The sequence below is a fragment of the Phalangium opilio genome, unplaced genomic scaffold (genome assembly GCF_054372755.1).
Source record: "Phalangium opilio isolate 3A_F unplaced genomic scaffold, DU_Popi_V2 ptg000009l_1, whole genome shotgun sequence".
NCBI classification, from domain to species: domain Eukaryota; kingdom Metazoa; phylum Arthropoda; class Arachnida; order Opiliones; family Phalangiidae; genus Phalangium; species Phalangium opilio.
The window spans coordinates 2,442,148-2,462,075 of NW_028324146.1; the positions used below are offsets into that span (position 1 = coordinate 2,442,148).

General features: G+C 40.3%; 2 protein-coding genes across 6 annotated transcripts; both read right to left on the reverse strand.

Moving 5' to 3' along the window:
- Positions 1-871: 871 nt before the first annotated feature.
- On the reverse strand, positions 872-13,427 carry LOC149713134 (cytochrome P450 18a1-like). Of its 4 annotated transcripts, XM_089846240.1 has the most exons (10): positions 13,249-13,426; positions 13,155-13,188; positions 12,678-12,802; positions 12,369-12,487; positions 4,551-4,852; positions 4,374-4,483; positions 3,595-3,850; positions 3,279-3,341; positions 2,801-2,985; positions 872-2,181 (listed from the first exon to the last, which is right to left on the reverse strand). In XM_089846240.1, the coding sequence occupies exons 1-10, from the start codon at positions 13,385-13,387 to the stop codon at positions 2,003-2,005; spliced, it is 1,512 nt and encodes a 503-aa protein (XP_089702366.1). In that variant the 5' UTR covers positions 13,388-13,426; the 3' UTR covers positions 872-2,002. The 4 variants fall into 4 exon arrangements, 3 of the variants coding, with proteins under 3 accessions (XP_089702366.1, XP_089702358.1, XP_089702374.1); XM_089846232.1 differs by having other exon boundaries at positions 13,155-13,425; XR_016370702.1 differs by lacking the exon at positions 872-2,181 and adding an exon at positions 2,576-2,622 and having other exon boundaries at positions 2,677-2,985; positions 13,155-13,427.
- Positions 9,857-12,307, reverse strand: LOC149713135 (uncharacterized). Of its 2 annotated transcripts, XR_016370709.1 has the most exons (3): positions 10,233-12,307; positions 10,085-10,164; positions 9,857-10,020 (listed from the first exon to the last, which is right to left on the reverse strand). XR_016370709.1 is itself a non-coding variant. In XM_089846270.1 (2 exons), the coding sequence occupies exons 1-2, from the start codon at positions 10,557-10,559 to the stop codon at positions 10,156-10,158; spliced, it is 336 nt and encodes a 111-aa protein (XP_089702396.1). In that variant the 5' UTR covers positions 10,560-12,307; the 3' UTR covers positions 9,857-10,155. The 2 variants fall into 2 exon arrangements, 1 of the variants encoding a protein (XP_089702396.1); XM_089846270.1 differs by having other exon boundaries at positions 9,857-10,164.
- Positions 13,428-19,928: the final 6,501 nt, after the last annotated feature.

Genomic DNA, 19,928 nt, shown 5'->3' on the forward strand with positions numbered 1-19,928 from the left:
GATACTTACGTTGATACACAACGTTTGGCACGAATCCTAATCAACTATAGACGCACTCCACTGAATTCTGGAAAATCACCGTCTGAACTACTTTTCGGAAGGAATATCACAAGACTAGACCTACTTCATCCGAAAAATTTATCTACACAAGAAGTTCAGACGTCACATGAAAAGCAACCGCACCATCGATCGTTCGATATAGGAGATGCAGTCTATGCCAACGTTCACAATCAATCAAGAAAAACCACATGGCTTCCAGACTCCAGCACTAGTTACTAAACGACTGGGCAATACGATGTACGAGGTCAACTCTGAAAACGGGACATTGCGAAAGCACTCAAACCAGCTACGAGTACGTTCATCGAACAGCGATAAACCGGAAACTGATCCTGAGCCTGAACCATACAGCTATCCTTTAGATTTTCCGGAACCTACAATCAACGAATCAGGAGACACGACCCAAAGGCAAACTGCTGAACAAGTCATCCTCGAGTCGACTGATCAAACCTTGCAGCCAGAACCTTCACCCTCCAGCGTCATTCCAATTCCTGTTGAAGCAACGTCCAAAGCCAAATCTAAATCATCGACCTCAGCACCCTCAGCACCTGCCGGACCTATCCTTACCAACAATAACGACATTCACTCCGCTCAAGTCAGACGAACTTCCGACCGACGAATTAAACCACCCGATAGATTAGGTCTTTATAAAAGGGGATATTGTTGTGCACATAAAAAAGTAGTTGACATAGTTTTTTATGTAACAACGCAAGATAAAGAATAGGCCAAAATTTGTATATATGTGATAAGAGAAGCTAGAACGAGGCAGCATTCCTACGCGCGCCGTGACGATGATTAGTTCATTTACAATGTATAAAGTTTAACCTTTAATGTGATCATTAATAAATTGATTTTAAATTACAACCATTATGTTTGTCAATGTCGGCTCTTACTTAAGTTAACACCACACACAAACACAAAATAGGACTTATAAGGGGATTCACCATCACTTGAATATTGATCCTTTGCGAAACTTTAAAGAAGTTTGATATTTTGAAATGCGCTTTTGAAAATCATTACTATTTGTTACTTATAATGATGTGAAAATATTGAATTATCAAGAATACATTATCAATGAAAATTGCTCAATATGAATGGGTAACAGTGGAATATGTATTTTGAAATGTTCAAATGACAGACAAAGAACCTATGTTTTTTTAATACTTTCTAAGCACTTATCGTCTTTCATAATTTGTAGAAGTCTATAATAAACTGCTCTCGGGAAAGAAGCTAAACACAAGAAACGTCTTGCTTTCTCCGTCCGTAGTGCAGTCGTCGAGTGCAGTGACACAGATTTTCTACGATTAAGAAATTGACCCCGAATTGTTACAGTGTAATCATACGCGGGTGCTGTAGTTCATATATGGTCTGTTCTGTAGTCTGCTCATACCAAAGGCTGTTTTTTGACAAATAAAATGGAAATGAAGAATAAAATCAAGTACAAAAGAAATGTCACAAACTACAAAACTAATAGTGAAAAGAATACGCGTATCAAATTCGATTGGCGTGTTGAACTTTTTGAGGGTTATTGGTGTTTAGTTTCGCACGTTTTTTGTGGTGAGGGTTAATTTTACATGAATTAGTCTATAACCAGTTTTTAGGAGGTTGGGTTCTGTAATATTAGATACCCAGTGATCGCTATAAAAATAATTAGTCATAAGTTCAAACCCCATTCTGGTTCGTTCGTGAATTATATACAATTATTGTTTTGTAAGTAAATTCTCGGTTAAACTTTGTGTGTTCAAACTTGCATTACTACGAATCCGTTTCAGTTTTAAGAATGAGCATGGATTTAAGAACATGGAGAAATCTCCATGATCTAAATAACCATACAGGAACATTCCGCTTTGGGGTGAATTTGCAAAATGAAGGGTCACAGTATAATAATCAAAGCATTTTAAGAAGTGTTGTAGATTTGATTAAAACCAACATAACTAACTATTTATTAACAGTGTCGTGGCTCTAATCTAAGGAAAGGCTTTTTTGGTCCCGTCACCAGGGAATAGTTTTCTTCTAGAGATACACCTTCAACCGGTGGAAGTATTTTATGCTTCTGAATTACAGCCACGAGAAAAAGAAACAGTTCCATCATAGCTTGATTCTTTCCGGGACAGTCACGTTTACCTACAAGAATCAACAACACATGCATTTAATTTGCGTGTTATTTTTGTCTTCACAAGATGATGTACCATTCCAAGGGACCAACTTTCTGTTAGTGTTATGGCTGAGGGTATTTTGTGTTATGTTCTCTAAGTGGAACGAATGTCTCATCTATGTCGTTTATAAAATTTAAACAGCCCCGAGTGTGCCCGAATGGAGAATAACCACCACTTTAAGATCTCGAACCTTTTTCACTGCATCTTTTGTGTCTAAATCAACGAGCCTCAGCCTTTTATATCTGGGCTCTATTTTTGTATCTACAACACAATGTTCATTATCGTTGTTTTTAGACCTCGGTTTCACCTAAGTCCACGTTTTTACTGATTCCCCTCCACTTTTACTTGTCGTCTATGATATGTTTTTGTTATTATTCTGAATATGAGGCGAGAAGCTGTATCTAAAATGCTGTGTAACGGTCATGGCTGAGTTTTACGAAATTTTTGTCTTTTCTCTAAATACCTCGATTACGTCGCATGACCTACATATCACAAATCTCCACAACTACAGTCTATGACGAGAAAAAGAAGCTAGTCCCTTGCAATTGTATTATTAACTTTGGGCTTTTTTTCTTTTTTCAAATTACCGTAGGAATATGCAAAAAATCTTTCGTTTATGTTGAGCTTCCCATCCTTCGTTAGATAGTGCTGAGGATTAAACTCAGCCGGTTGGTCCCAATGGTTCTCGTCGTGATGAATGGCCCAAATATTAGCGGCAATACTCGATCCTTTGGGGATCCTATATCCTTTAACGGTAAAGTCTCGCAACGCCCTAAAACGTGAAAAAGTAATAGGATAAAATATTATGAATACTGATTTTTCAGACCAAATTACCCGCCCCCCTTTTTTTGCAAAAAAAAATAGAAAGGTTATTTAAAAATATTAAATTATCAGAAAACCAAACAACCAGCTTGTTTTACAGTATGTTTTAGTCTACGTCACGAATATGCGTCAGTACGAAAATGACATGTTATATATATAATAAATTACTGGTATTTCACGCTGAACTCAGCCAACAACGTCAACATACTAAGACTAAAAATTTAATAGAAAGCATAGACTCACAATTGTGTCAATACTAGTTCCAGATTCGATCCTTTTTTGGTTTGCTTTTTTGGTTTAAAACCCCTAAAAAGAGCAAACCAAATAGGGCAGTAAAATTTTAATGCCATACAATGTGCACTTATTTTAAGGATCCTGTAACCCAAAACGTCAAAAAGGAATCTAAGCCGCGAAAATTCCTATCAAGCACAGAAACTGGGAAAAGTCAGAAATATTGAAAAAATAGTGGGTAAAAGCTTCATGAGTACGGAAAATACAAAATTAGAAATTACGTGACAACCCTGTGACATGAATAAGTAAGTTAGTTTCAGTCGTTTACATTTTAGTTGTAATTATGGGAATTATAGTTTTCCAACGTTGGCACTCGATAACGGTGGCCATTGTGTAGGGCAATAAATATCGCTGTTCCCATTTAGGTTTTTGATCCACTCCAAAAACTTCCTTTATTTCTTTAAAAATGTTCTCTTGAACTTGGGGAAACTTGGCCATTAACATGAACTCCCATTCCAGCGAGGTACGAGTCGTGTCACTACCACCCGCTAAAATTATTTGAACATTGCTGTTCAGCGTGCCATCTGTAATACAAAACCAGTCAGCGCTCTGCTTTATTATTGCATAAAGTAATTCTAATTTAGATGCACTAGTGGCGATAAAATATTTTTGATTCTCAGAGGTCTAGTTTCGTAGTGCAAATATAAGGCAGTAAATAATATTTCCCTTGGCTGTGAATGTGGATAAAGGAAGATCTGAAGTTTCTGCTTTACAGTCTAGGAGAGCCTCTCATGTGCAGTAAGCTACCTATGTTACGCACATCACATGACCCGACGATTAAAATTTAAACGGATTTTAATCCTTACGAAGATAGGGGCCAAAGTAATATCGCATTAAAGGGAGGGTGAAATGAAAAATCAAGTGATTTTTATTGAACTAGGGGGAAAAAGGAGCTAGTATTGCCAAAACGTTTCCTCAATCATATTCTCCCTTATCATCATCCTCCTATAGTGCATCACATGTCGACTACGCTCTCCTTATAATTAAGCTCTCCAATTGTCTTTTGCGTTATTATCCGATCACAAGTTGTGTTAAATATAAACAGACCCGAAAACGTTGAGCTTGTTCCACATTCTCGTTCTTTCAAAAGAGCATGATCAATAAAATCCCTTGGATTGTCGGCATCGAGTGTTTTCTTATGATCCTCAATTTCATCACTGGTGGTTACAAATAAATTTTAGTTTTATAATAAGTGGAATGAAAATAATGGGAAAAATTACGAACTCAACAAATTTCTCGACTATTTTGCACATTTTCTTCAGCTTCTTCTGTTTAGGTAAAACACTACGCGTGAACCATCGTAATTTAGGCAAACATACTGTCCAATCGGTGATCAACGCTGCCTCGAGTATTAACTTCTGTTGTTCGGCCATTGCCAAAATAAACGGATGGTCAGGGGGCAAAGTTTTGTTGAAAATATATTTTAACAGTGTGTTATTGGTTCCTTCTCGAAACAACTCCCGTATGTTGACTGAATCCTCCTTTTTGATCTTTTTTAAAACTTCTAGAAGATGATCAATTTCATCCTAAAATGAGGTAAATTTAAGACTTCACAAGGCCACAATTAAATGACTTCTATTTAAGGAAGTATAAGACTCGGAACTTTATCGAAACCTTCCCTTTCTTTTTTATTCAACAGTGTAGGGACTCAACTGGGAACGATTCCGTACGCTCAATTAGCTATGTGTTATATCAAGATCTCATTCACGTAAAGAGAGAACGTTCGAGTTTACCTTCATCTTCGCTACCATCAAGTACTACCTAGGCCCGCCCCTCCCTAAAAAAAAAATTCCCGCCATTTTATCGATACACTAACACCGCCTGGTGGACTATCCATTCATTATGGCTCTCGAAGTTGGAGACGCAAGCTGGATGGCGCTCTTAATTCCCCCCCCCTTGCTTTGGTGCTTTGCTTTTCTTTTCGCTTGCGCGACCGCCAGCTTGGGTCCTCAACAGTGCGTTGTATCACACCTCCTCGGTCAACCATTGCGTTATGTGGGCTGAGTTGATACGCGCCCTTCCCAAGCCAAGGTGTGCAGGTATCGTGCTGAGGGCTGTGTGGTACAGGGGAAGTTAATCTACGGTATCTCGAACGATCCCCTCGGGGCACCAGGCGAAACCCCGTTGTAATTAGCCTTCCACCCGGGGCACTGCCTTCTCTAATACTAGGCCTGGAAATGTACAACAGAAGTATTTTTTATTTGACATTTTGAATTTGCGCATAGTAACCGTTAGATGGCTCTTTTCTGGGGAGAATTTTCGCGATGACGAAAGTAAATTCGTACTGCGCAGTCTCGCATGACGTCACGTCCTTCGCTTTATGGCGGACCAGGGTGGGAAATAAGGATTTTTTTAAACTGGACTAAATAACCTGGTCCATTTCACAAGGGCACGCCGTCTGCTAAACTAGAGAAGTGGATAATTAAACTATTAGAGTTAATGTTTGGACTCTAGTTACCCTTGAATTATCTAAGTGGTCCCGAGGACCATTGACCCCCTCCGATTTAATTTTTAAACTGGACCAGGCAATTTTTAAACTGGTCATTTGCCCTGTGCCACCGCCTTATTTTCCACGCTGTGGCGGACTATGGGTGCAATTCGTCGCTAAAATGATACTTAGGTATGTATGATTGTATTTTTCGTCAAATTCAGTTAAATCTGAAGCCCAACTACAATGAATAGATCAATGTGTTTGGATCGTGTCTCTCAACTTAGAACCAACGCAAAAACTTTTCAGTTTAATACATTTGCTAGATAAATAGAGATATAGGTATTCCAGCAATTATTTGACGAACATTTTAATTGATGTTGCAGATTTTTTGAAGGAAGCAATGCACTTCATTGATGATACTTGTATATTTCATTCAATCATATTTTGCGAAGACTTTAAAATATGATTGTGATACATATTTGGAATTAATGAAACTACTGTTAACAAAGTTTTTAAGACCATTGTTAGACAATTACGCAAAAGATTAAACAGATCGCAAAGAATCGTACAAAAAGTTCAAGAACAAACTTCTCACATGAAAAACTCTAAAGATGTAAATACATTTTACCAAAAGTAATATAAGAAACCTCCCTTCGGGAGGAAAGTATACAAAGGCGAATTTTTCCCGATACATCCTCGTATCGCGAATGTCCCCGCGCACTTATACGGCCGTAAACAAAGTTTCAAAAATAGGGCCGCGCCGCGTAGAGCGTAGGAATACATTCTCTGATCTCGCGATTGCGTCGGCTGCTTAAGTTAAGTCAATTTCACAGACTCATTGTAATTTTAAACTTTTCCAGTGAAATAATTCATGCAGCATTTTTAGATTTTGATGATAATCAATCATTAATAAACAGGCAGTGTCTCGATTATAGGATTTTCATAGGTCTTTGCATAAAATTTGAATTAAACCCTTACCTTGCCAAGGTATATGACTAACACTATACATAGATAGATTTTAAAATGGTGTTATTATCTATCTCGAAATTTTGTCTTGTATTCATAATTTTCAACTTCTTGGCTTCACAACAAACTAGATTTTCGTTTCGAAATAACTGTATGTGAATATTTATTAGCAAAATCAGGAATCTTATATTTCTTTACGACAGACGGCTAAGCAGACTACACTAGTTTGAAGCGCTTTTTCCTCTTTCCCTTTCCAACGACCATATCAAAGGACTAAGATCTACCGTACCTTGTCCGTGAGCAATAGTGTCTGAACATGGTATTTGGCGGTTCGAGGATGTCTCGCGTGTTTTAACGTTATGCCTATGGCGTCTTGTATACTTCCCTCCCGTAGGGAGGTTTCTGATATTACTTCTGATTTTACCCACACTGTGATACATGCCTTTTTTATTGTCGTTTGAATTTTAATGTGTCTTTTTATTTAAGTCAGCTGCTATATTATCCTCAATACCTTTAATTTAACCGTTGTCTTGCAAGCTTTTAAAAATTTCCCCTAGTTTTGAATTTTCCGCCAGTTTAAAACCCCAGAAAAGCGACATCTAGCGCCATTTGTGAAATACTAACTGCCACACCCCTTTTTTTTCGTATTGCATGGCCTAGTATTTGAGATGGCAGTGACCCGGGATGAGGACTACCGGGTGGTGACCTTTTACTTGCCTCATTACTCGTGGGATCTATATGGATTCTTTCAAAACAAAAACCAAAAACAAACCTGGGCGTGGAGGCAGTTCTACCGGTACCCAGCCTTCTCTCAGGGAAGGAGGCAACTCCCAACCTGCTTCTGGGCGTGATGCTGCCTACGGCAGCACCCACCCGCAATCGGCGGAAGGCCAAAAGTCACCCCCTGCTCCTCAACCGGGTTCTACCAGGTTGAATGAGGCTAATAGGAGGCGAAAAGCCAACCGCCGAAGAAAACAAGCCCAAAAAGGTGGCCAGAACTCTGCTCTGGGTGCAAGAGATACGGGCCGAGATGGGACTCCCGTACCTTCGGGTGCTGGGAGTAACGTCCCGGGCACTGCCATCTCAAATACTAGGCCATGCAATACGAAAAAAAGGGGTGTGGCAGTTAGTATTTCACAAATGGCGCTAGATGTCGCTCTTCTGGGGTTTTAAACTGGCGGAAAATTCAAAACTAGGGGAAATTTTTAAAAGCTTGCAAGACAACGGTTAAAGTAAAGGTATTGAGGATAATATAGCAGCTGACTTAAATAATAAGACACATTAAAATTCAAACGACAATAAAAAAGGCATGTATCACAGTGTGGGTAAAATGTATTTACATCTTTAGAGTTTTTCATGTGAGAAGTTTGTTCTTGAACTTTTTGTACGATTCTTTGCGATCTGTTTAATCTTTTGCGTAATTGTCTAACAATGGTCTTAAAAACTTTGTTAACAGTAGTTTCATTAATTCCAAATATGTATCACAATCATATTTTAAAGCCTTCGCAAAATATGATTGAATGAAATATACAAGTATCATCAATGAAGTGCATTGCTTCCTTCAAAAAATCTGCAACATCAATTAAAATGTTCGTCAAATAATTGCTGGAATACCTATGTCTCTATTTATCTAGCAAATGTATTAAACTGAAAAGTTTTTGCGTTGGTTCTAAGTTGAGAGACACGATCCAAACACATTGGTCTATTCATTGTAGTTGGGCTTCAGATTTAACTGAATTTGACGAAAAATACAATCATACATACCTAAGTATCATTTTAGCGACGAATTGCACCCATAGTCCGCCACAGCGTGGAAAATAAGGCGGTGGCACAGGGCAAATGACCAGTTTAAAAATTGCCTGGTCCAGTTTAAAAATTAAATCGGAGGGGGTCAATGGTCCTCGGGAGATAATTCAAGGGTAACTAGAGTCCAAACATTAACTCTAATAGTTTAATTATCCACTTCTCTAGTTTAGCAGACGGCGTGCCCTTGTGCAATGGACCAGGTTATTTAGTTCAGTTTAAAAAAATCCTTATTTCCCACCCTGGTCCGCCATAAAGCGAAGGACGTGACGTCATGCGAGACTGCGCAGTACGAATTTACTTTCGTCATCGCGAAAATTCTCCCCAGAAAAGAGCCATCTAACGGTTACTATGCGCAAATTCAAAATTTCAAATAAAAAACACTTCTGTTGTACATTTCCAGGCCTAGTATTAGAGAAGGCAGTGTCCCGGGTACGGACTCTACGCCTGGTGTAAGAGAAGCTACCACCCTTTCTGGAAAGAGAGCTAGGACGGAGGACCCTGATCCCTCGCCTAGCTTACAAGCGGCGGCGTCAAAGAAGACCAAGTCTTACTGCGACGTCGCCAGTATTGTCAAAATGGCCATCGTTAAAAATGGCTATCCGACTAATGCGGTCACGGATGAGGACGTCGTTCCCATCCAGGCCGCTATACTTGACGCACTGGACGCTGAGCTTTCATCGGGAAGCTCGCTTTCGCGTCCTCTAAATTTCCACATCATGGCTGGGGCCATGATCTATTCATGTGGGGATGTTGCGACCAGCGAATGGCTCGTGAAGGTGCTACCCATAATGAGCGTGCCGTAGGGGGAACACGGCTTTCAGTGATGAAGACCAGTGAACTCCCGAAGCCGTTCAAGGTGTCCTTCCGGACCAACAACCGTCGCACCACTGATCCGGCGGCTCTTCTCCGGCGATTAAAGGCCTACAACGGTAGGTTTCTGACCGACTGTTGGCGGTGCCTGAAGTCGTTCGATGAGAAGAGCACCAGACGCTGGATCTTCCTAATTGATGGCTCCTCCATGGAGGGTCTTACTGGTGTAGATGTCGGGACATTTAAAGTCCTGAATGCGCCAAAGGACCCTCTCCAGAATGTCTCTGAGGCTTCTGAAGAAGGCAATACTGCTACCAGCGTGAGTGGGGAGCTGGCAGCAAATATTGCTGGAATTAATTTAGAGCCATCCTTTCCAGATAGCTCAGACATAGACCTCGGGACAGAGTCCGACTTTTTGAAGGACTCTGATACCGAGAGGACCTACGCTCCTGTTACTGGAATGGAAATGGAGGCCGAGGGTGCTGCTGGCGGAGGCGAAGGAGATACCGGTCCTGGATCGGGACTCCACGCTGCCGCCAAGCAGTAGCCGGGGCCGTCTCTCTTCCTAAGACATGAGCATCAAGGTGATCCAGATCAACCTGCATCATTGCAAAGCAGCCTCGGCAGTTCTATGTCGGAGGTTTGCCTTAGAGGGCCTAGATGTGGCCCTCATTCAGGAAACTTGGATTCATAATGGTAAAATCCTTGGTTTAAAGAATGCAGGTAATATCTCTTATGACTTTACCTCACCCAACCCCAGGGCGTGTGTTCTGACCAGTAAGGGTCTTGACATCCTTCCGCTTCCGAACTACCTCACTAGGGATACTGCTGTGATTAAGGTAATGCCCTCCTCTTTTGGAGAGGAAAATGGCCTTATCATGGCGTTTGCTTACTTTCCCCATGATGCCACGGGTTCCCCTCCACCACAGGAGGTTGTCGCTCTTGTCGACCGCTGTGAGAGGCAGGGGGACAGGCTCATTCTGGGCTGTGATGCCAATGCCCATCATGTTACGTGGGGCAGTAGTGACTGCAACAGACGTGGTGATGAAGTGCTTGAATATCTGGTCGGTACGAACCTGCATACTCTCAACAGACACAATGAACCAACCTTCGTTACTTCTAACAGAAAGGAGGTCATTGATGTCACCCTTGCCACAGACAATATCAGTCTGTCGATATCCAAATGGCATGTGTCTAATGAACCGTCTCTCTCGGACCATAGGCACATCTGCTTCTCGGTCGCGGTCAAGTCAACTTCGGTTAAGACGGAACTGCGTAACCCCCGTCGGACCGACTGGTCCGGCTACAGGGAGGAACTTTGCCTCCTACTCAGAGGTAATGCTCCAAAGCTCTCCTCGGTGCTGGAATTTGATTTGGCAGTTGATCTCATGCAACAAGCCATTATCAATTCCTCCACCACAACTGTCCGGCGAAGCTTGCCAACCAGCCAAGGCTTGTTCCTTGGTGGAATACGGAACTTGGCAAGCTTCGCAAGCTCACTCGTAAACTCTTTAATAGGGTCAAGAGGACTGGGGACTGGACTATTTATAGACAGACCCTCAACAAGTATAATAAAGCCATCCGGGAGGCCAAGAGGAACTCCTGGAGGGACTTTTGCGGTAGCATCTCTGATACCGCCGCTACTGCCAAGATCATGAAGATTCTGGCTCATGATAACACTCACCAGCTCAGCACCATCAAGGTGGCAGAAGGTGAGTTTACCAAGTCAGGGACTGATACCCTAAAGCATATGCTTAAGGTACACTTTCCGGACTCCAAGGATTTTGACCCCACAAGCACCGACGCTCCCCCTGTGCACTTTCGGAGAGCACACAGGGCGGACTGGGGCATCGCCAATAAGATAGTTACATACTCTAGAGTTAAGTGGGCTGTAAACTCGTTTCAGCCCTATAAGTCCCCTGGCCCAGATGGCGTCTTTCCTGCCCTCCTCCAGGAAGGCATAGACGCCATTGGCCCTTATTTGTGCAGGATATTTAGAGCCTGCATTGCTCTGACGCATATTCCAGATATCTCGAAGCGCTCGAAGGTTATCTTTATTCCCAAACCTGGGAAGGCGGGCTATCTTGAGGCCAAGGCATTTAGACCTATCTGTCTTACCTCTTTCTTCCTAAAGAGTTTAGAGAAATTGGTGGACAGGTATTTGCGGGATGGTGTTCTTTCCCACACACCCCTGTCCACTTTTCAGTTTGCCTATCAGAAAGGCAAATCTACGGAGACGGCCCTCCATGGCATTTTGAACTGCCTTGACAGGGCCTTCGAGTTCAAGGAAATGTCTTTGGCCATCTTCCTTGATATCGAGGGAGCCTTTGATAGGATCTCTAGTGAAGTTATCCTTCGCGCTGTGGAGCGGTTTGGTATTGACGACACTTTGTGTCGTTGGATAAACTCAATGCTCACGTATCGTAGGGTGACGGCGTCTCTTCTCGGGGAATCCTTGGAAATCTCCACCGACCGTGGCTGTCCTCAGGGAGGGGTTCTTTCCCCTCTTCTTTGGTGCCTGGTGGTGGATGAGCTGCTGGGTCGACTCGGGGAGAGGGGTGTCACTGCTTTGGCTATGCGGATGCGACGCGGCGACGCGTCACCCCCTTCAACAATACAATACAATCCATTCATTATTTCTCGAAATTGTCGAATTTGTCGTTCTCGATCTCGATGTGAGGGAGGCTGACTCCAGAATTAGTAGAAATGTTTACTAGAGCAACAGTTGATAGAGCTGGTTATGACGATATAAATATAGACCGAATAGTAAATAGTAAAATAGACAATAGTTATTCGATTATTATAACAAGGAAAGGCCACTATTACTTTCCTAAAGTGCCAGAACAACCAAGGCTTACGTTTGAAACCTCAGGCAAATAGCCATATTTTAATATAAGGTTTCATAATTTTCAACATTCGAAATCTCTATGAAGTTTACGAACGTCAACGAGAATTTCCTCCTTAGAGTCTTATACTTCCTAGGACGGTAAGCAACTAACTTCTGATAATTCATTAATTACATTACTTACTGAAATAATGGTATGTAAGTTGATAAATCCGTCGTCAACCGTTCGGAAAAGGTTTTTGAAAAACCCGGTAAAGAATTTTCTGTACTCTTTCCATTCCGGTCCGTTTATTGTTGAGAAATCTAAGGTCATTGGAATGAATCATTATGTTAATGTTAAAATAACTTTCTTTTATTATGTTAAATACGGTGTTGTGAAAATGGAAAAACTCTTAAAAGCGCTTATTTTCACTATGTAACCACTACAGTATTTTATCGTGAAAAAAAACACAATCTTATTTTAAGTTTTATTCTTAATTCGATATAAACTTACGTGTATAATCGCTGTAGTTGTAAAAGGATTCGTCAACTTTGCCGAGAGATTCCTCTTTACGATACGCTTCAATCATTGTCTCATAATCGTTAAACATTACAAGATATTGAGATCCAATATTAACTCTAAAAAATTCTGTACTATGAACAACATAGGCAAATATTCTGCGCTTGAGAGGAACTGATACACAATGCAAATCCACCTTTGACCTATGACCATTAAACTCAAATGGACTGGAATGGAGATACGGTGCGTGGTTCATTTAAGGAAGCGCATCTCTCGCGCCACGTCGAGAACATAGAAACTTTCTCGACTCAAACCTTAACCATAACATGATCTATGAATCGAAACGTTTCCACTAGGGGCGACGACAGGCGATGCTGCTTATCATTCCTGTCCATCTGTGTTTAATGCTCTCAGATTTGACAATGCCTTTAATTTTAACATAGCAAATTAGTCCCTTTCATTAAGACTTACCCAATAACTGATGATTCATATCTTTTTCCCAATTCTATAAAATGTTTATGCGGTTCATTACCAAAATGATATTTGTAACCGACTATAGGCCTACCCCAAGGTCCGGGTGGTAGAGGGTTTTTCCGTCGTTTAAAAAGGACAATAAAAAGGTAACATATTACGAATGAGGCCACTAAAATCACTTTTTCGTAGGTGGTAATAGATTTCAGCCTCTCTAGATTTAGTGTTTCCATGTTTCTTCCGCGTTCAAACGAAAATAAAATATATTTCAAAGCGAGTGTTCTTTATTTTATTTCAGAATATCGAAGGTCAAAATCATTTCAAGGCTCTCTAAGCACACAAAGAAATGATAAGAATAGGGTACATATATGAGTACTGCCAGAAGTCCATTAAATTAGCCAAGGAAGTAAACAATTACAATAGCTGGTATAGCGTACGTCTCTGATGGGGAAAGAACTCCTTTTGACTCCATGGATGGGGGGTTAAATTTTTCCCCCTTTCCTAACGCTGTTAGAATTCTCGAGCTCCTCTCTAGGAAGTCTTTCTTGACGTGAACTGGGCGTGACTTCTTCAGCCCATGAACGCTGGATCTCTAAAGGGTAGATATTGTTTGCTTCATAAAAAATAAAAAAAGGAACGGCCACGGTCGTTAAATAGTTTTTTTTTTCAATAGATTTATGAAGAGTCATATAAAACTGAAAGACCTTGACTGTTCCAAAATTCACATCCCCACCCCTTCTCCTGATTCTTTGCTAAAGAGGGCTCGGTTTTACAGTGGAAGGGGGCGTTTTTCGGTCCCTTTAGATATACAGTGTTCATTTTCAGCCAATAGTTTTTTCTCTCTCAATAGGGCAAATTTTGGCGTACGAATCGCACCTAAACCGGAGATCTGAGAATAATTAGCGCGCGGTGGCGAATGTGTCGCCCTTCTTCAGTATTGCTACACAAGAGAGGGAGTCCCAAACCCCGCTTTTGGTTACTTCCTAGGCTAATTTAATGGACTTCTGGTACTGCTTATCTCAATAGCTTTAACAAGAAAACAAGTTGGGAAAACCAAAAGTTACCTCTCCGAGTCAAGAGGAGGACTACTTACAAACTTATTTACCCAGATATGGAAATGTTTCTCTTTTATGAACAAATACTGAAGTTAAAATTTATGAAATATTAAAGCAGTATACAAAGCATAGCAAATATACTGTAAATAAGACGACATTTTACATCCAATAAGGATATACTTGTACACATTAAAATCATCCAATGGGGGAAAAACGGGAAATGCTGAGATAAAACTTTGGAGGGATATTAACTTTAGGTGTTTGAAAAGGCCCAATTTTCTACTCCTCAACTGTATACCCTCTAAGTTCAAAGCCATATTCACAACAGGGTTGCCATGTAAACACTATCCTCTCGTTTCACCTCAACGATTTTCTTAGTTTGTCAACATGACTGTTAACGTTACATAACACCAAAGCTAATTTGTGGCTACACACACTGAAGGTAAATGCGCACCATAAAAAGCATGAAAACACGGAGCTATAATCGGATTACGATCAGACCTTTCACTGGTCTGGGCTGCGTCCAGCAGAGCTCCCCAAAATGACAGCGGATTTTGGAAAACGTTTACCGGTGAGATCTGTCGTCATAGCTTTTCTCCGGTCATCGGTGTTTTAAAAACGACGCTAAAGCAATAAAGCGTGCAAGGTACCAAGGCTTAACAAAAATTGTATGATAACATATTTAAAGAGATAGATAAGAACAACTTTTATAATTAAAATTAGAAACTAACATGTCTCTTAAAATTCCCGCGTGATCAACTGGTTTCACGCCAATTAAATAGCCATAGTCCCATCAGAATCAGCAAGAGCTATTTGTATTAATTCCTCCTTGTTTTTTTCGCCAAGCTGAGAACTACGCGTTTTACGTCGCGTTATCCAAAAACCCGACTATTTTCTTTCAAGACCGCGCTGGCTCAGCGCTGAGCACCGTGACGTTAAAATTCAACCACAAAATCCCGTTCTGTAGGGTATTGCTAACAGCGCTGAGCTCTGCTGTACGCGGCCAAGATTTCCACCATGATTATAAAATCTAAGCCTAATTATTTAAAAGTGTATTTAACTTTCGGCTCACTCTGAACCGTTAAGCCTGGTTCCCACTTGGCGAAAAAAAGCACGCGAAATGTGTATTCGCCGGCTGAAACTTCTTGACGATTATTTATTCGCCAGAGCCGGCGTTCCCACTTAGCGCGAAATTTGAAGAGATCGCGCGCGAGATTTTCTTTCACGTTAAGCCTAATTATTTTCTTGCGAATTAAAAATGGAAAACCTAAACAAAATAAATAATGAAAATGGCCTTTGTTTAAATTTAACGTTTCAAAAATGTCTTTCGGGAAATGAGAGGTGACCACGAGTTTCTTCAGGTAAAGAAATATTGAATTATCAGAACTTTAATTTAGATTCTATCAATGTAGTTTTCACTTATATATTGTAACCGATGTTCCCCCATTGTGTATTTGTGTTGTGCTAAAACATAAAACAGTAGTAGGCTTAAAATAAAACTTAAGTGATCGACAGATAATTCTAAGCAAAAGAGAGGAGGCATTACAGAATTCTGAATCTGGGTTTTGATTGGTTGCTTTTAGGGCGAATTTGTTTCCCCTTTTTTCCTCGACTAAAAAAATAGAACAAGTCGCTCAGTTCCGCGAATACGATTTTTTGCCGGCGAATATCAAAAATTCGCTCAATTTTATCGCGCTGATCATTTCGCGTTGAAGTTTCGCCCTATTTTCGCCAAGTGGGAACCAGGCTTTAATGTCTCTGCAGTACAGAAACGACAAGTTGGGAAAACCAAAATATTACCTCTCCGAGTCAAGAGGTGTACTACTACAAACTTATTTACCTAGATATGGAATTATTTCTCTTTTTTGAAGTAAAAATTTACGAAATATTGAAGCAGTATTCCAAGCATAGCGAATATACAGTAAAGCAGACGACATTTTACATCCAATGGAAATCAGTCGATGGGGAAAAGAACAGGAATTGAAGTCAACGCTTCAGCTGTTTACCCTAAATTCTGATAGCTACATTCACAACTGGTTTTCAGTGTAAACACTATCGTCTCGTCTCACCAACAATATTCTTAGTTTGCCAACACGAGTGTTAACGTTAAATAACACTAAACCTCAATTGTAGCTAGACGCACTGATAGTCAATGCGTACCATACAGAGAATAAAAACTCTGTAGTTACTACCCGCTTACCACTAGCCCTTTTACTATTCTAATTGCCACCATGACCTTTCCTTCTATTTTAAAATCTTAACCTGACTCTTTAAGAGTGTATTTAACATTCGGCTCACTCTGAACCGTTGATGTCTCTTCATTCCAGACAATAAAATCAAAACCCTAAGTTTACTTCACCTCAGGCCTCAATTATTTACTCTTTGTTTCACTAAGCCAATTGCGGATAATACTTAATATACCCACCGGAGTCTAGGTCTTAGCTTTCTTTATGAAATCACTAAATAAGGGATTATTCTATATACACATGTAGTATAGCTAAGGTAATATGTAAACAGCCATTTCAAATAACAATATTAAAAAAAATCTTTGGAATATCAAAATTAAACGGAGCTTTATAGCTACAAAAGTACTAAATGCATCATAATTACGAAAAACATTTCCACATATTCATTTTATATTATGGAAAAGGGGAGTATTAAGGTTCTGTAGGATTTCTTGACACATCAAAACAAAACGAACTTCTAACGCAGCACACTAGTGTAAAAACGGACGGACAAACACAGACAAACACATAGAATGCCGTTTTACCCTTTCCGTATTAATTTTGTGTTGAGAGACATGATTATCTTAAATACTAAAATAAATATAATTATTATAATAAATTCGTTAGTTATTCACCTTATTCAGCGTTACATCCTTTTTAAAAAGAACAATTAAACATTCTTGAGAGACTTGACTAATATTGACGTTTGAATTGAAGGATACGGCTGTTGTTTCGCCTTGCTCAAATAGGTAGTATATAAGGGTTTCGAATCGCAGGTATGGATAAGAACAGCGCAATTGCGTGAACCTATGGTGGAAGCCCTGCCATTGGGAGGCCAGACGTTCCTCGTAAACCTGGCCGATCGCCGCGTATGTCTTAACCTTAAGGATGATGATGGAGTAGAACCCAGGTGTACAGACTGGTGTCCATGTGGAATGGACAAAATCAAAGACCAGAAGATGGTGATGTTAGGAGCCAGGTGTACAGACTGGTGTCCATAAGGGATGGACAAAATCAAAGACCAGAAGATGGTGCTGTTAGAAGCCAGGTTTACAGACTGGTGTCCATGTGGTCTGGACAAAACAAAGACCAGAAGATGGTGGTATTAGAAGCCAGGTGTACAGACTGGTGTCCATGTGGGATGGACAAAAACAAAGACCAGAAGATGGTGGTGTTAGAAGCCAGTGTGTACAAACTGGTGTCCAAGTGGGATGGACAATGACCAAAAGATGGTGCTGTTAGAAGCCAGTGTTTACAGACTGGTGTCTATGTGGGATGGACAATGACCAGAAGATGGTAGTGTTAGAAGCCAGGGAGTACAGACTTGTGTCTATGTGGAATGGACAATTGACTAGTCAGATGAAGGAATAGTGGCCAGTTGAATTGTGGATAGTCTCAAGTTTTGAATTTTCCGGGAACTGTGAATGCGGTCCGGAAATAGCGAACACATTTGCTTCGATTCGGAAACTGCGAACGCGGGCCCCTGGGGTGTAAGTCAATAACAACAGCCTGACACACACACAGACATGCCTGTCGATTTTAGAACCTCTCCGTGACCCTCTCCGTGACATACGTCACTCGGAGAGGTAAAAATTCATTAGGTAATTTCTATAGCTACGTGTTTTGCGTAAATCTACTTTGCGAATATTGTTAAAGCTATCAGATTTTGATCTAGTTTCGGATCTAATATAAATTTTCCTTTAGCATTGCGGAAAGGTGTCAAGTCATATCTACAAGGGCCTACCGGCCCTGTAGAATATAGCCAACATTAAGAACTCGTAATTTATAACTGTATTTCGACTATTTATGCCTTCAATGCAGCTTCAAATCAAAGCCTATCAAGGGAGCCATATGGGCACAGGATTGTAATGTGACTCCGACCAACCTTAAAATACTATAAGGCGTAAAACCAACTTACACCAAGGAGATTGTACAGCTTACACAAACATTGTCCCTTGCTTACGTTGTTTTAACTTTCCCTGGCGTTGCCTGCTACAGCGAGAATTTCACGACAATATATTCCGTAAATTTCATTAAAAGAATACAGATAACAACCTCCCAACTACTATTTGGTTCTCCATCCACCCTCTCACGACATTAAACGGTAAATGGACAACAACTCTTTAGTAAAACAAGGAAAGGAAGGCAATTTGAGGTTGGTAAAAGCATAAGTTTATAAGATATGTTCCATAAGTACGACACGGCCTATACTTCGTAATGCTAGACTTGATGAGAACCATTTCGAGAAAGACAAGCGAGAATTGACTACTCTCGGTTTAATTTTGCAGTACATCTAGTCTTACTTAGTCTGTAATAAGATAAGCCTTTGACAGTCCCTCACCAAGCGTAACCTCACGAGAATCTATGACGTTTCACCTACGATATTTCATGACAAGCTCTCAGTAACCATGCACTGACAAACTTACGGAACGTATCTTGCGAACTTATGGTAAAAGTCATGTATTATGGATATATCAAGTGCCATTCTTCTTTTTAAGTATCAGGGAACGTTGTCGAAAATTACGGATGAAACAGTATAAATGCACCCCTGTTTTGCTATTCAAGTCGGTAAAGGAATAGGCATAGTTTATGGGCGACGTTAAAACCCGAAAGGGACAATTGTACTAGTTCTTTCTTTCCTGATACGTCGTCAATAGCGTATAATTTCTGAACCAGCTCCTCGCCAAACTTGTTCTTCGTGTATCCGATATCCACAAACAAACTCACAAAACACGCGACCCAAGGCAACCAGAAACTTCGTTATTAAAAGGTTAGTGTTATTGCGCGAATTTTTACCACTCCGAGTGACGATGACGTGATGGAGAGTTATTACTGGACGTGTGTGTCTGTCTGTCTTTTCACCGCGTTCGCATTTGACAAATCGGAGCAAACGTATATGCAATTTTCAGATCGCGTTCGCAGTTCTCAGAAAACAATATTGGCATCTACTCCATAACCATTGTTAGGGTTAAGATGTACGCTGCGATCATCTAGGGTTGCGAGAAACGTCTAGCCTCCCAATGGCAGGGCTTCTACAAACGGTTCACGCGATTGCGGGTTTTCTTATCATTTAATATGCATCAATCGCTTTATATACCCTAAATTTCCAAAAATTCTTAAAGAGGCAGTGCTAGAATTAAGGTAAATTACTGAAAATTTAAATAATTAAAATCAATTTTATTTAATTATTTGGGTAAAACCTATTAATTGTGGAGAGGTTTATTTTGGTTTCCCAACTTGTTTTTATTTAATCTCCAAAGCGCTTGTTTTTGTTTAATCTCCAAAGCACTTGTTTTTATTTAATCTCCAAAACGCTTTTTTTTATTTATTCCCCAAAAATATTTTTTTTTAATCCCTAGTTTTCCTAACATTTTAAGATTGTGCTTTTTCAACTTCATGACAACTAATCTCACAGTCTAGGGCTGTGCGAATAGTTCTTTTTAAGGTATTCGTCGAATACCAAATAGCAGTGTTTTTGGGAGCCATCTCTCGGC

Coding starts and splice junctions, on each gene's coding strand:
- LOC149713135 (XM_089846270.1), bottom strand. CDS start 10,559: ATGGTCCGAGAGAGACGGTTCATTAGACACATGCCATTTGGATATCGA.
- LOC149713134 (XM_089846232.1), bottom strand. CDS start 13,387: ATGGAAACACTAAATCTAGAGAGGCTGAAATCTATTACCACCTACGAA. Junction 12,803..13,154: donor TATGAATCATCAGTTATTGG/GTAAGTCTTAAT, acceptor AGAATTTTTTAG/AGTTAATATTGGATCTCAAT. Junction 4,484..4,550: donor ATAGTCGAGAAATTTGTTGA/GTTCGTAATTTT, acceptor TGTAACCACCAG/TGATGAAATTGAGGATCATA.